Source organism: Aplysia californica, unplaced genomic scaffold, assembly GCF_000002075.1.
Source record: "Aplysia californica isolate F4 #8 unplaced genomic scaffold, AplCal3.0 scaffold00177, whole genome shotgun sequence".
Classification (NCBI taxonomy): Eukaryota; Metazoa; Mollusca; class Gastropoda; order Aplysiida; family Aplysiidae; genus Aplysia; species Aplysia californica.
The window spans coordinates 1269371-1282898 of record NW_004797447.1 but is presented as its reverse complement, the minus strand read 5'-3'; the positions used below and the strand labels follow the sequence as shown (position 1 = coordinate 1282898).

Genomic DNA, 13528 nt, shown 5'->3' with positions numbered 1-13528 from the left:
TGATGGTGGTGGTGATGGTGGTGAGGGTAGTGGTTGTGGTTTTGGATGCGATGGCGGTTATGATTGAAGTGGTGAAGGTGGTGGGGATTGTGATGGTGGTGAACGTGGGGATAGTGGTGATAATGGTTGTGGTTGTCGTTGTCATAGGTAGTTGTAATGGCGTCGGTGGCCATTGATATCGTCGTGCTAACTTGTAGGGCCTTCGGTTGTGGTTGTCGTTATGATGATTGTTGTGATATGGTTGTGGTTGTGGTTATGATGCTTGTTGTGATGTGGTTGGGGTTGTCGTTATGGTGGTTGTTGTGAGGTGGTTGTGGTTGTGATGTTTGTTATGGTGATGACGGCTATAGTTGCGATGGTCGTTGTTGTAGTGGTGTTAATAGTTGTCGTGGTGGTTATGGTGTGGTTGTGTTTTTGATTTTGGTTGTGATGGTTTGGGTGGTGATTGTGGTCGTAATGGTTACGATGATCGATGTTTTGATGGTTTTGATGGCACTGGTGGTGATAATTTTGCTATGAGTGTTAATAGTGGTAGTGTTTGTGGCGGTGGTGATGAAGATGGTGAGGGAGCACAGTGCCCTTGCCAACAACACGGGGGCGGAGCCGATAATCATGACATTTTTAGATGCATCGATATCAGCATTTTCTACCGGATTACCCCAAAGATAGTTCAAATAGCATCGTAAAAATCGTCGGTGGCACTGCCTGGAAATTTGTGTTCACTTAACGAACAGATTGCTATAGAAATATATTAAATATTATATCAGGGTAGAAAAGTTACTAACTACGCTTACCTCTCAGTTTCATGCATTAAAAATACTTTGAACTTACGATGAATGTACCAACAAGTTAAGCAGATGCGGCCAAATAAAATTATTTCTAGCAATGTTAGATCTCAGTTTATCGATGCTGCTTCACTATGCCTTCTTTTCCTATCCCTCGAGTTCTTAAACAGTGAACAGTGTGACGGAGGACTTAAGCTTGTCAATTCCATTTAACGGTAGTTGGTCAGAAGGTTTTTTTTTAGACTTTGCAACAGTTAGAAACATAGATCTAGTCTATATTCTAAACAAAAATCTATAAGTTTTATAGAAACTTGTAAGCACTACGTTTTTGCAGTCATGCAATGAGCCAAAAGTTACTGAGAGGTTAGGGTTACGCAAAAACACAAAACTAATGAAATTCCAGAAATCAGTTGGTTCAGAACACCTCGTAAATTGAACGCCGCAAACTATGTGCGGAGGAATAATTAATTTTTAAACAAATAGTTACAGTAATACTCACAAGAATAATTTGCTCTTAAATGTATATATTTACAACCCAAAGGGCTTTTGGAGGCGGGGTTCGGCTTTGCCCGTCATGGCTGACACAGGCTGACTGGTATACAATTCTCAAGCAGAAAATAAAATCAATTACTGGATGAAGAATCTTTCCACTAAGGAATCGAACTCAGGTTCTCTGCATGCGACGGCGAAGAGCGTAACCGTTATGCCATAGAAGCCTGTAAGAACAATGATAAATAACGATAGAAATAATGACAATGGTTAACAAAAGCCACTTGTGTTGGCTCGTGTTGTTTACAAGCACTTAACATTGAGCCCTAGCAGGAAACTGCCACTCATTATGTAACCTGCCCGGTCACGAATCTGCTCGGACACAGACAGTTATAGTTTAGTCTGGAAAGTGAAATATTCACTTTGGTCTTTCTACGGTAAGGTTTATTTCATTTTAATATTAACTTCTTTATTGACTTCTTTTTTTAATACTATATTTTCCTTTTAAATTTAGTACTTTTGTATTTACTTGTTTTGTTGGAAGTTTTTGATTCTACTCTACTCCCGCTTTTAACCTACATTCCCGTATCTTTTACCTTTTCCAGACCTCCTTTATGCTACAATTTTTTACTATTCTTAAATTCATGATCTCCCCACCCCTCATATTCCTACCACCATTGCCACGTTCGTACATCCCCATCTTACTCTACTTTCACACCCATCCCACCCTCCAGGTGCCATTCCACTTCTTTTACGGTGGAATTATTTTCCACTCCACGTTTTCATCCCCCGCCCCCATTCTCATTCCTTTTTCCTGTTCTCCCACTTCAGCTTTACAGTATTGACCGCATTCCAGTCCCTCACCTGTCCACCTATCCACTCTATCTCTCACTATTCCACTCCCTCGCCTGTTCATTCTACCTGTCTGTAATCCAGTCCCTCACCTATCCACTCTGACTCTCGCTGTTCCAATCCCTCACCTGTCCACTCTATCTGTCTCTATTCCACTCTTTCACCTATCCACCTCTATACACATATCCACTCTGTCTCTAATCCACTCCCTCACCTATCCACCCTATATGTAACTATTTTACTCCCTCATCTACCCACTCTATCTTTCACTATTTCTTTCCCAATATCGTGCCTTTTCACCTGTACCCTGTCCATTCGTCCCTTTCCGCACACTCTCCACCTATGAGTCCCCTCCCCCAATCGATCCATTCTAATTTCTCGCCCCCCCCCCCCCCCTCCGGCACTCTCCCTCTCACCCCCTCTTTCCATTCCACTACACTCTCTCACTACCCCTTTACATCCAACCGGTTCTTTTACATTGCTCTTTGTTAGCTTATTCACCTTTTCCACTTTCCCTTTCCAGCAACCACCCCCTCCCTGCTTTTTTCGACTATACCTGCGCCCTCCTTTCCATTCTCAATTTCAGCCCCAACCCCCTCCAAGCCCATTTCACTCCTCCTCTCTAATACCCTTTTCCATCCATCCCGTATCCCTTTCGTTGCCCCTTTCTATTTTTCTCTTCTTATTCTATTTTCCTCTTCAACTCCAAGTCCCCTCTTTTCTTACTTACTTTTAATTTTTTCTTCTGCTTGTGCCGGTGGGTGTCGTTGGAAGATACAGGTGTCTGTCGGAAGCAAGGCGAGTAGCCTGTAGGAGAGACATCCCGTGAGCTCTGAGGGTGTCTGCTACAGATTTACTCCAGCGTTGCCTTGGTCTTCCTCTTGCTCTCCAGACAAAACATTCGATGTTATATTAATATGCCCCCAGAGCTGATTTGTTTGGGGGCAGCTGTATGAGGTGTCCGAACCACTTGATCTTTTGTTTTTCAATGTGTGGTGGGACTGGTGTAACTCCTACCGTGTCCCTTATGATTTCATTTTTTTGGTGGTCTCTTCTTGTTTTGTTAACGCTTTTCTTAAACATTTCATCTCGCATGTGGCCAGCTTCCTCTCTAGGGCTTTTGTTAAGGACCATGTCTGGCACTGATATGTTGGTGTTAGTTTTAAATGGCGTTGATGAGCTTCGCCTTGGTGCTCATGGGGATATTGGGATGTTTCAGGAGAGGGACGAGTTGATAGCTGACTGCATTGGCTTTCTATCATCTAGCCTCTATTTCTCGATCTAATTTTCCATTTCCTGTGAAAATGCTGCCCAAGTATTTGAATTCGCTGCTTGTTTTAGTTGGGATTCATTGATGTTGATACCCACTTTGTCTGGTCTCCTGCTAACTATCATAACCTCGGTCTAGCTAACACTAATCTTCATGTCATACATCTGGCAGCTCACCTTTAGTTGGTTCATATGCTCCTGTAGTTGAGTCTTGTTGTTCATCATTGCCAGGTCGTCCGCAAACATGAGTTCATTGAGTGCATCCGGGTCTGGATTGGCTTCCTTTATAATCTGATCCATGTAGATCACGAAGAGCAGACGCGAGAGATTGCAGCCCTGCCTGATTCCAGATGTTACTGGAAACCACTCCGATGTTCCACTGATAGTGCGGACTGTGCTTCTGCTGTTGGCATAGATAGCCCTGATGTTGTATAGCAGTTGTCCCTTGATGTCGTACTGCTCAAGGATCTTCCATAGCCTGTTTCTATTTACTCGATCAAAGGCTTTTTCCTGATCCACAAAAACGAGATGGAGATCTTGGTCGTATTCCAATGTCCCCTCACACAGTTGTCCTAGTGCAAAGATTGCATCAATGCACCCTCTTCCTTTTTAAACATCAAACTGGGCGTCGCTGAGATGTTCGGCTTTTGCGCGAGTGCGTTGCTCTAGGATCTTTGCATACATTTCCCCCACAAGGCTGAGAAGAGATATGCATCTCCCCTCTTTTCATTCCCCCCCCCTCTCTCTCTCTTTCTCTCTCTCTCTCTCTCTCTCTCTCTCTCTCTTTCTCTCTCTCTCTCTCTCTCTCTCTCTCTCTCGATAGATAGATAGATAGATAGATAGATAGATAGATAGATAGATAGATAGATAGATTTTTTGTACCATACTTGGAGTTGTTTTAGCATTGCACTTCCGGTAAAATATATCCTTATTTATTATTTCACACGTGAAATATAGGCTGGCTAAGCTGGTATATCACACGTGAAACATAAAAATTTGCATAAATTACTCCGCGTATTATATTCGCCTTCTACTGCTATCCCTCTGTAAGCAAAGTAGTTAAAACTTGAAAACTTCGCTGCGAAGCGCGCTCACCATGGGCACCCAAACAAACTCTAGTCTCCCAGTCTCGCTATCCCTAATAGATCTAGTCGAGTATAGGTGCAAATCGTTCTACTTTGCCCTTAATTTTGTTTCAAATAGAGTCAAATGATGGGCACCATAAGTTCATTAAGTAACATCTTTTTCTCGAATAAAATAATCATTAGTTCCAAAGGGTCATCATAATAATGTGACTAGTCAGGTGCAGCTAAACTGCCCTCTTTCAACTTAATTAGTACAACTGACGTTTGGGAATTGCTTTTTCCGTCCAGACATTGTAGATATCTAGCAGCTCACCAGATAAACACAGTGGGTGGACAGTGGACACTAGATTTTAATTCTCAAAATGATAGATCTACAACACAACTAAATAGTGTAGCGGAAACCACTTAGATCTAGATCTAGATCAGCTTGAATAATATGATCATCAAGTAATTACTTTTTTTTCTTAAAATTGAAAATCACTTTATCAAACAATAAAAACCCACTGTTTAGCTAACTTGCATTGCTTTTCAAATTTTTGTTTTCCTTAATTCTATGTCTACATACTAAACAATCTACTATAGAAATGAAAGAAATTTAAATTTTAAAACAATGTGTAATGGAAAAATATGATATTAGACAATATACGAGTTGGTTAATTAAATTTTTGGACAAAATATGAGTTGGTTAATTACTTTTAAAAAAGTAAAAAGTTATTGCCCTTGTTATTCTGATATTCTTTCTTCCCCTTACGAAATCAAGAATATCGGAAATCGAATAGATTTATGTGAATTCTGCAAAACCCTGAGCTGATAGACAAAATCTAACAACATAAGTGGAATCAGCACATTCGTTTCTAAATAACTTGACAATTTTTGTTACTGAAAAGCATTTTAAAAAAAAATTTGGCCAATGTAATGCAATGCGCTAGATCTTGGATTAGATCTGATCTAGAATCTAGAGAATAACTCTTTGTCTTTGGTTTGTTTTGGTTACAAAGTTTAAAGTAAAAATATAAGTCATCTCTATTCTAACGACAGCATGCCATATTAATGTAGTTTATTTCATCTTTTGAATCGTACGTTTTCTGATTACTTTGCTTATATTTACGTTATTATTGTTTTGTTTGGGGTTTGTTTCGCGGAGGCAGACATACGGATAGCCCAACTTGTAAATTAGTGTGGCTAAAAGTAAAGGAAAACAATCCAGATTTTTCCCAATTCTCAATTTGACTCCGATGGGCATGAAAATGTTGTTTTCATGTGAGACTCTAGAAGGGACTCTCATTCTCTTGTCCAGTTCGCTAGTCATTTGAACTTTGTTGGAACGGATGTATTTCGCCAGCTGATATCGGTATGGTATAAAAAATGTATTACTCTCGTTATGGTGTTAGACAATGATTTATCTTACTCGTGAAATTGCCAGTTGTAATCACTCGTTGAAACTCATGATTACAACATGACAATTTCACTCGTAGGATAAATCATGATCTTACACCACAACTCATGTAATAAATTCTTTGTCTCTCATTACAGCTACGTTTGGCTATGTTGAGTCTACAACTTTGCTCGTTTGGACCAGCCCTGCTCACGGTCGTCCTAGCTGCTTTTTCCCAGAAGTGCCATGGAGGCACTGTCGACAAGTCCTTCGAGGTGAAAGCGGGCAAAGCGCGGAGACACCCGGATCAGGTCCCAACTTTTGGAAGCCACTTACAATTTCCAGGAAGTGACAGCCGATATGACATTAACCTGTCTCATGGTGTGCTAGAGGCAGATGCGGTTCCTAAACCATCTCAGCCATTAGAGTCTCTGCCAGAGACAATCGCTGAACTGCTGGACTATAGCATTCCCTTGAACCATTTCCGGTGCGGGACCTGCGTCTGTGCCAATGTGTCAAGGACCGCAACTCTAGCTGACTGCAAGTTTGAGCATGTTGGTAGGACGTATCACACAATCCCTGACTGGCTTCCCACAGTGTCTCAAAGCATTGACCTATCTGGCAACAGCATCCGACAACTGAAGTCACAGAACCTCTCTATTTACCCAGCACTTCTGGCTTTAAATTTGTCCAGCAATTTATTGTCATCTATCGATGGGGCTCCTATGACACTGTCCAACTACAAGAGTCCGCTGACCATTTTGGACATATCGTTTAATCAAGTGGAGAAGATAACTGACAACGCTTTCCAACACTTCCCAAACCTCACACATTTGTTTGCAGCACACATGCGTGTCCCACGATTCACAAACTTTACCTTTTCCGGCTTGCAAAAGCTAGAAGTTTTAGATCTTTCTTACGGTAGACTGAGCCACATCGAGACTGGTGCTTTTCGATCGCTTGAACGTCTCTCTATTCTTCGCCTATCGCGTAACATCGGGTGGTCATACTATAGAATGACCCCCGACATTTTCCGACCGCTCAGGCGACTCTTCATACTGGACATCGCTGGCGCTGGAAATGGAAAAAACGTGCCCACTCAAGGTTTGTCTGTTCTACACAATCTGACGGAACTTTACGTAGATGGTATCAAAACCCTCTACTTTGGTCCTGAAATTAGAAACCTTTCTCAGCTCTCCTCTGTATATGTTGGCGGGAACGGTTTCTGCACCTTGCTAGCCATTACACCAAAAATGTTTGAAAACTTGATCTATCTTAAAAAACTTGCAATAGTACGGTGTAAACTGTTCTCTATAGACCCCATCGCTTTGAGATCATTAATGCATTTAGAGGAGTTTGTGCTGTCCGAGCCATCGGGTATAACTATTCGCCAGGCACTAGACCTAGTACCGTCGTTGAATAACTCAACTTTGAAATCTCTGTCATTTGAAAGCTTTCATTATCAAGGGGGATACATCATGTCAGTCATAGGCTATAACGAGTCTCGATTATTCCAGGGTTTGACCAAACTGGAAATTTTGAAAATGGAAGGGTTACATCTGTTCTTCATTGAACCTAGGTTTGTGGAACATTTGCCCCAAAGCCTTAAGTACTTGAGTTTTAAAGCCAATCGACTTCACTTTGTAAACCTTGTCAAGAGTTTGTTACGTGGAAAGATCCGTGGATTGGTGGAGTTTGACTTGAGTGATCAGATTAATTTGTTTAAGCCTTCAGATCCTCGCTTATCTGGCAGACACAAGCAGAACACTACGCAGACTCTGGCCACATATGATTTCAGTCCAATCAGAATGTGGCTCTCAGCTCAGAGAATGGGTCACTTCTTGAGCACACACACCAGAACCACGCATAAGGACTTATCCCTGAGATTACGAGCTGCAACAAAACAATTTCTACATTCCCTTCCGATATTTAGAGCCAACAACGCCTTCCAATTTGGTGAGAATATTTTACGGTGGAAAGGTTATCCCTTGAAAGAAATCTATTTTTCCAATGGCTATCTGGCCTCCTGGGGCACACTGCAGCTTCCGACTTCTACTGTAGTTGCTGACCTGTCCGATAACAAATGTGAGATAATCAGTATGCGCTTTTTGCCTGCTCAAAACCAGTTGGCAGTTTTGAATGCACAAAGAAACTATTTGGGCGATTCACTAGGGAGAGACACACATGGGAATACATTTGCCCGCGCGTACAGTGTCACTTATCTGGATCTCTCGCACAACAGCATTTATAGATTCCCTTATAATATATTCCAAAGCATGAGCAAGGCCAAGGTTATTGTCCTTGCAGACAATCACCTGCAGGCTCTGGACATCAAGTTGTCCCACATGGCGTCACTCAGTTTTCTGGATCTGCGAAGAAACTCAGTGTCTTGGATAAGTAAACGTAGCCGCGATGACCTTGACACGTTAGCGATGAGTCATACGGTGACCCTGGCACTTGAGAACAACCCCTTGTCGTGCACGTGTAATGGGTTGGAGCTGTTGAGCTGGATCGCCTTCACCCGGGTCCGAATCTTGGACCAAGACTTTCTCAAGTGTCGCGACAAAGACCAGCGGATCTCCCCAATAGGCGATATCAAAACACGGTTTCAGGTGCTGCGACGTTCGTGTGTGTCCCACGCCTACATCGTGTCCCTGAGTGCGTCATCCGTGGGTGTGGCTCTCGTCATTATCACTTCCGCCCTCCTGGTCCGGAACCGGTGGCGGTTGTTTTACTGGAAGAATATCATTCTTGCCAGGTACTACGGCATGCGACAGCCGGACGAAAACAACGCCAACTACAAATTTGACGCCTATCTCGTGCACTCGCAGGATGTTGAGGATTTCGTCGTCACCGAGTGTTACCGTGAGCTTGAGGGCAGAGGGCATAAAGTGTGCATTGAGGCAAAAGACTTTCTGCCTGGCTCCTTCATCCCCTGCAATATCGTGAGCGCCGTACAGAGCAGCACCTTCACCGTCTTCATCCTGTCCGCAGGCTACCGGGACAACGAGTGGTTTGAGTACTCTCTGCAGATGGCGCTCATGGAGGAGGCCACGTCTCGTCGTCAGGTTCTCCATCTCTTCTTGTATGAGCCGATGCAGGACGCCCAGTTGTCACGTGACCTTCTGCGGTTGATGCGGAAAGACGCTTACAGCGAGTTTCCTCCCCCTGACAGCGAGCCAGAAGTGAGTAAAGTCTTCTGGGATACCTTCTCCAGATTCATTGGACATACACATAATCCTGAGCGATTCCCAAGACTGGAACTTGGGATCTGAGGACAATTTTCCAAGGAGATTGGGACATCCAAATAGCCCAAAGTCGATATCTACATGCATAACCAGAACCCAAAATCACAGTGTAAATCTTAATGCGCATTACCTGCTAACTGAATGCAGGTAACTGACATCGTCACCGATTTTCTGTGATATTGGTTTGTGATTAATTAATTGATTAGTTTTGTTTTCAATTTTTTTTCAGGGGTGGGAATAGGAAGTGCATTCAATTGTCAAATCGCCAAATGAAAATGGCCCGTGATTCTCTAGGAGTCCAGCATGACCAGGCTGTGGCGTGACCATTGTTTGCTACACTCTGACATTTTCTTAACTAACCATAAAATCCATTATGTGATAAAAAAAAACTTGTGCAAAAAAGGTGTAATTTTGATTCGTTCGGTCGAAAAGCTAGTTTATCGATTGTTTCCATTGTCTGTTGATGTTTATTGGTAGTTATTTGGGCTTCACGCCCTGTTCAACATTGTAAGGTTAAACAAGAAGTGCAACCTCCGAATGTACAGTCCATCTCCGATCAGTCCGAGCCAAATGATCAGCTGTCCCATAATTTATCTAAATTGTAACAATCGGGCTTGAAACACCTACAATAATACAAATGGGTAGAGAGCCTTGAGAATTCACTAGCTCAAAAATGTCCAACATGAGATTCGAACCTTGTTCATTGACAAAAGTGCTTTTCCTTAATAATTTAAGTTCAATGGATGTAGCATAAAACATTTACAAGAACCATCAGCTGCCTCACTGGACTAAGAGGTTTGCTATCTCGTTCATTGCTGAGGGCTACAGTGAAGAACTCTCCTTCCATACTGGGCAATTCTATCGATTACGTAGCTTGGCCTGTTTAATAAATTAATGATAAGAAAGCTAATAGAATCATTTTTGTGCAGTTGTTGTTGTTGTTGTTGTTGTTGTTGTTGTTGTTGTTGTTGTTGTTGTTATTGATGATGACGTCTTTCTAAATAAATTGACTAGAAATCTAGTAATGTAAATCGATCTCAGTGTGTGTTTTGTTGTTTAATTGAAGATGCAAGACGTTAATTTTATTATCAATAGGCATTAGGTGAGAAGGTGTACAGCCTCATCTCTTCGCTGCTACTGTCGTCTAAAATAATTATTTATATTGGTTACTTATAGAATTGAATAAATAATCAATTCAATTATTATATTTTCAATTTTTCTAGAGATACGGAAGGGCGAGGTCATTAAATTTTCAAATCAGCATCATTACCGGGATAAGTATCACGACAATCCTCTTCAACTACTACGTCAGAATCAAGGATAACATGAATCATAATTTCCTCTTTGGAGTCGCAAGCTTCCAGCAAACAATGAGAGTGATATTGAGAGCGAAATGATAACCAAAAACACAATACAAAGAGCAAAATTAATAAAACGTTGAGGCTCAAAAGACTATTCAATGAGAACGTATCCTTTTTCTGTCTCATGTTACTTAGAGCCAAGGATCAATCACTTGGTTTTCATTAAAATAGAAAAGTCCTTCAATGATATGCGAAATGGACTGCTTCGACCTTGTCTGGCACGGTCAACCCGTGTTAACAGTGGGTACAATATTCCAGTAGATTTTTTGTTAGGTAGATGTTTGCAATTGCATAAGGTCATGTGAGCGCATGGGACGCATCAAACAAGTTCAGGTGGTAAGAATCTCTTAAATTTTGCCCGGGTGGCGGCCGAAGCCTATTCTAATCGATTTTGAACCACCAAGGGATCTTTATCGTGCGCAACGTGCACACGGGACCTCCTAGATTTTTCGCCCGTATCCGAGTAGGCTTTGGAGACGAAAGCAGACGACAGAAAATTGTTAGAGAACAAGAAAGGAGGTGAAAGGAGACAATTTAAAAAAAGAAATTTTCCGTCGCTGTCCGGATTCGAACCCGGGAACTGTTGAATGAGAGGCGAAAACCGTAACCTCTCGACCATGAGAACCCCCTTCCAGCAGTATGACGGGGAAAAAACAAAACAAGAAAAAAAACCCAAACAAAAACAAAACAAACAAAAAACCAACTTCATACGAGAATTGAACTCACTCGATTGAGTCGTAAAATATTTTCAATTAAAACTACGATGGGTACAATATTAAATTAATGTAGATTTATGAATGTACGATGACTGTAACTAATAAAAATATGATATTATCGTACGCCGTTATGGCTGACGATCAGTGTCAGTTTTTGGTGTAAACTTCTCCTTTGTTATTAACAACTTTGCTTTGAACCATGATGGTTACCAGTCGTGTCATGCAAAATAAGACATTGCCAGGCATGATATGAAATATTATTCTTCTGCGTTTGTGAAGAAAAGTTCGGTGAGTGAGAAGTAGAAGTTGGATGTTAATTGATGTTAAATGGTTGCGAAAATGGGGACAAGATAAAAAGTTGATAAAATTTGCAGATGATTCAACTATAATTGGGCTAATTCAGGCTGACCATAACGAAACCGCTTACCGGAATTTTGTACTTAATTTTTCTGAATGGTGTGAAAATCATAAGCTGCTTTTAAATGTGAACAAAACAAAAGAACTTGTCGTTGATTTTAGAATAAAGAAACTGCCCCTGCAGCCACTCAAAATGAAATGTGAAAACATCGAGCAAGTGTCAGACTATAAGTATTTGTGTGTTACAATAGACAACAAACTCAACTGGCGTGTCCACACTTCTCTCCTGCATAAAAAAGTGAACAAAAGACTTTTTTCTAAGAAAGCTAAAGTATTTTAAAGTTGATAAAACATTGATGTCCATGTTCTACCATTCAACCATAGAAAGTATTATCAATTTTTGTATAACAGCATGGGCCGGGAACACAAGACAACAAGATAAAGAAAAATTAAATCGACTAATACGGAAAGCATGTAAAATTTCAACATCTTCATTCCCCTACTTGGATGAATTGTACATAACAGCTTGCACTAAGAAAATTAATTCCATCTTTTTAGACAACAAACATCCCTTGTTCCCTCAAATAAAAACATCAGCCAGAAGTAAAAGACCCATGCTTCTGATCTGTAACAAAGAAAGATACAGAAGGTCATTTTTACCATCATCTATCAAAATGCTTCCATCTTAACCATCTATCTTGTTTAGTGTACTTACGACCTTAGAGCAGGCATCAAAATAACATTAAGTGTGTATCTAGCTTACGATTATTATTGTTTATATTGCTGCTCATTTATATTATGTATGTGATTGTAAGCCTACTTGTGTGTGCATGTGCGTGCACGTGTGTACGTGTGTGTGTGTGTTTGTGTGTGTGTGTGTGTGTGTGTGTGTGTGTGTGTGTGTGTGTGTGTGTGTGGGTGTGGGTGTGTGCGTGTGTGTGTGTGTGTGTACTCGTGGTGGAACACCAAACCAATGTGCCAGGATCTGGACAATAAAGATGTATCTTATCTTATCTTATCTTATCTTATCTTATCTTATCTTATCTTATCTTAAGATGATGATGAGGATGATGATGATGACGGTGGTGGTGGTGGTGGTGGTTACATATATAATGTATGTATCATTTCGCCAAATGACAAAACCAACCTTCATATATATACATTTGGAGGGATGAATTGGAGCTTTTTTCGTATTTTGTCCTTCCTGTCACCAGAAAACAAATGTCTCAACAGCAATGGTATTCATTCCTTTCATTATTGATAGGGTTACACGTCGACCTTGACCTTAGTCACCACACAACAGAAACAACAATCAATAAATAAAGTATTCAAGACAGAATAGTGTCAAATTGATTTTGTCTCAAGACCAAAAGGTCGAATTTCAATGTCTCATTGTATTTGACAAAGCTTTAAAATTCTCTCCAGAAACACTCTGCTTAGTTGCAATCGTTGGAATTTGCCATTTAAATACATTATTTTCAAATTAATCTACGGTATAATTAATATATCGTATATTATTTAGAGTGTTTAAATGAAGGGACTTTTTTCGTTTTTTTTTAGCACTTTGTCGGCAAACGGTGAAGTAAGGATAATGAACTTAATAAGCTTTCAACGTTTTGATATCTTGTTCTTGTTGGAAGGTTGTATAGAACAGGTTACAGACAGAATTTTGAATGTTATCATTTCCTCTCATGGCGTTGACGCCCTGCCACCCCGAGATGCAGCCGGCCCTTTTAAGATACTCCCGCACCTTAAAAGAAACGGTTCAATGTTTAACAAAATAAGAGGTTTAATAGTCCCTTCTCTACATCATTCAAGAGACTTCTATAGGGTCAAATATTTCGTCTACAGAGCTTTACGTTGAGGAGGCTACTTCATGAGCGTGGTGTTATCTTTTCATCTTCAAGGTACCCAACCTCCTTCCCGGCCAAAACACGCAAATCCAAAACAGCACATTCCCACTCAGATACACCCATACACACATTAGAATT

The 13528-nt window shown here is 40.9% G+C and overlaps 1 protein-coding gene across 1 annotated transcript; it reads left to right on the top strand.

Annotated features, from left to right (window-relative positions):
• Positions 1 to 1613: 1613 nt before the first annotated feature.
• Positions 1614 to 10138, top strand: LOC101858939 (toll-like receptor 4). The gene is made up of 2 exons (XM_005098270.2): positions 1614 to 1711; positions 6014 to 10138. Exon 2 carries the CDS (start codon positions 6026 to 6028, stop codon positions 9128 to 9130), a length of 3105 nt encoding a protein of 1034 aa, XP_005098327.1. The 5' UTR covers positions 1614 to 1711; positions 6014 to 6025; the 3' UTR covers positions 9131 to 10138.
• Positions 10139 to 13528: the final 3390 nt, after the last annotated feature.

Bases quoted from the DNA above. Each gene is read 5' to 3' on its own strand.
- LOC101858939 (XM_005098270.2), top strand. From the start codon at position 6,026: ATGTTGAGTCTACAACTTTGCTCGTTTGGACCAGCCCTGCTCACGGTC.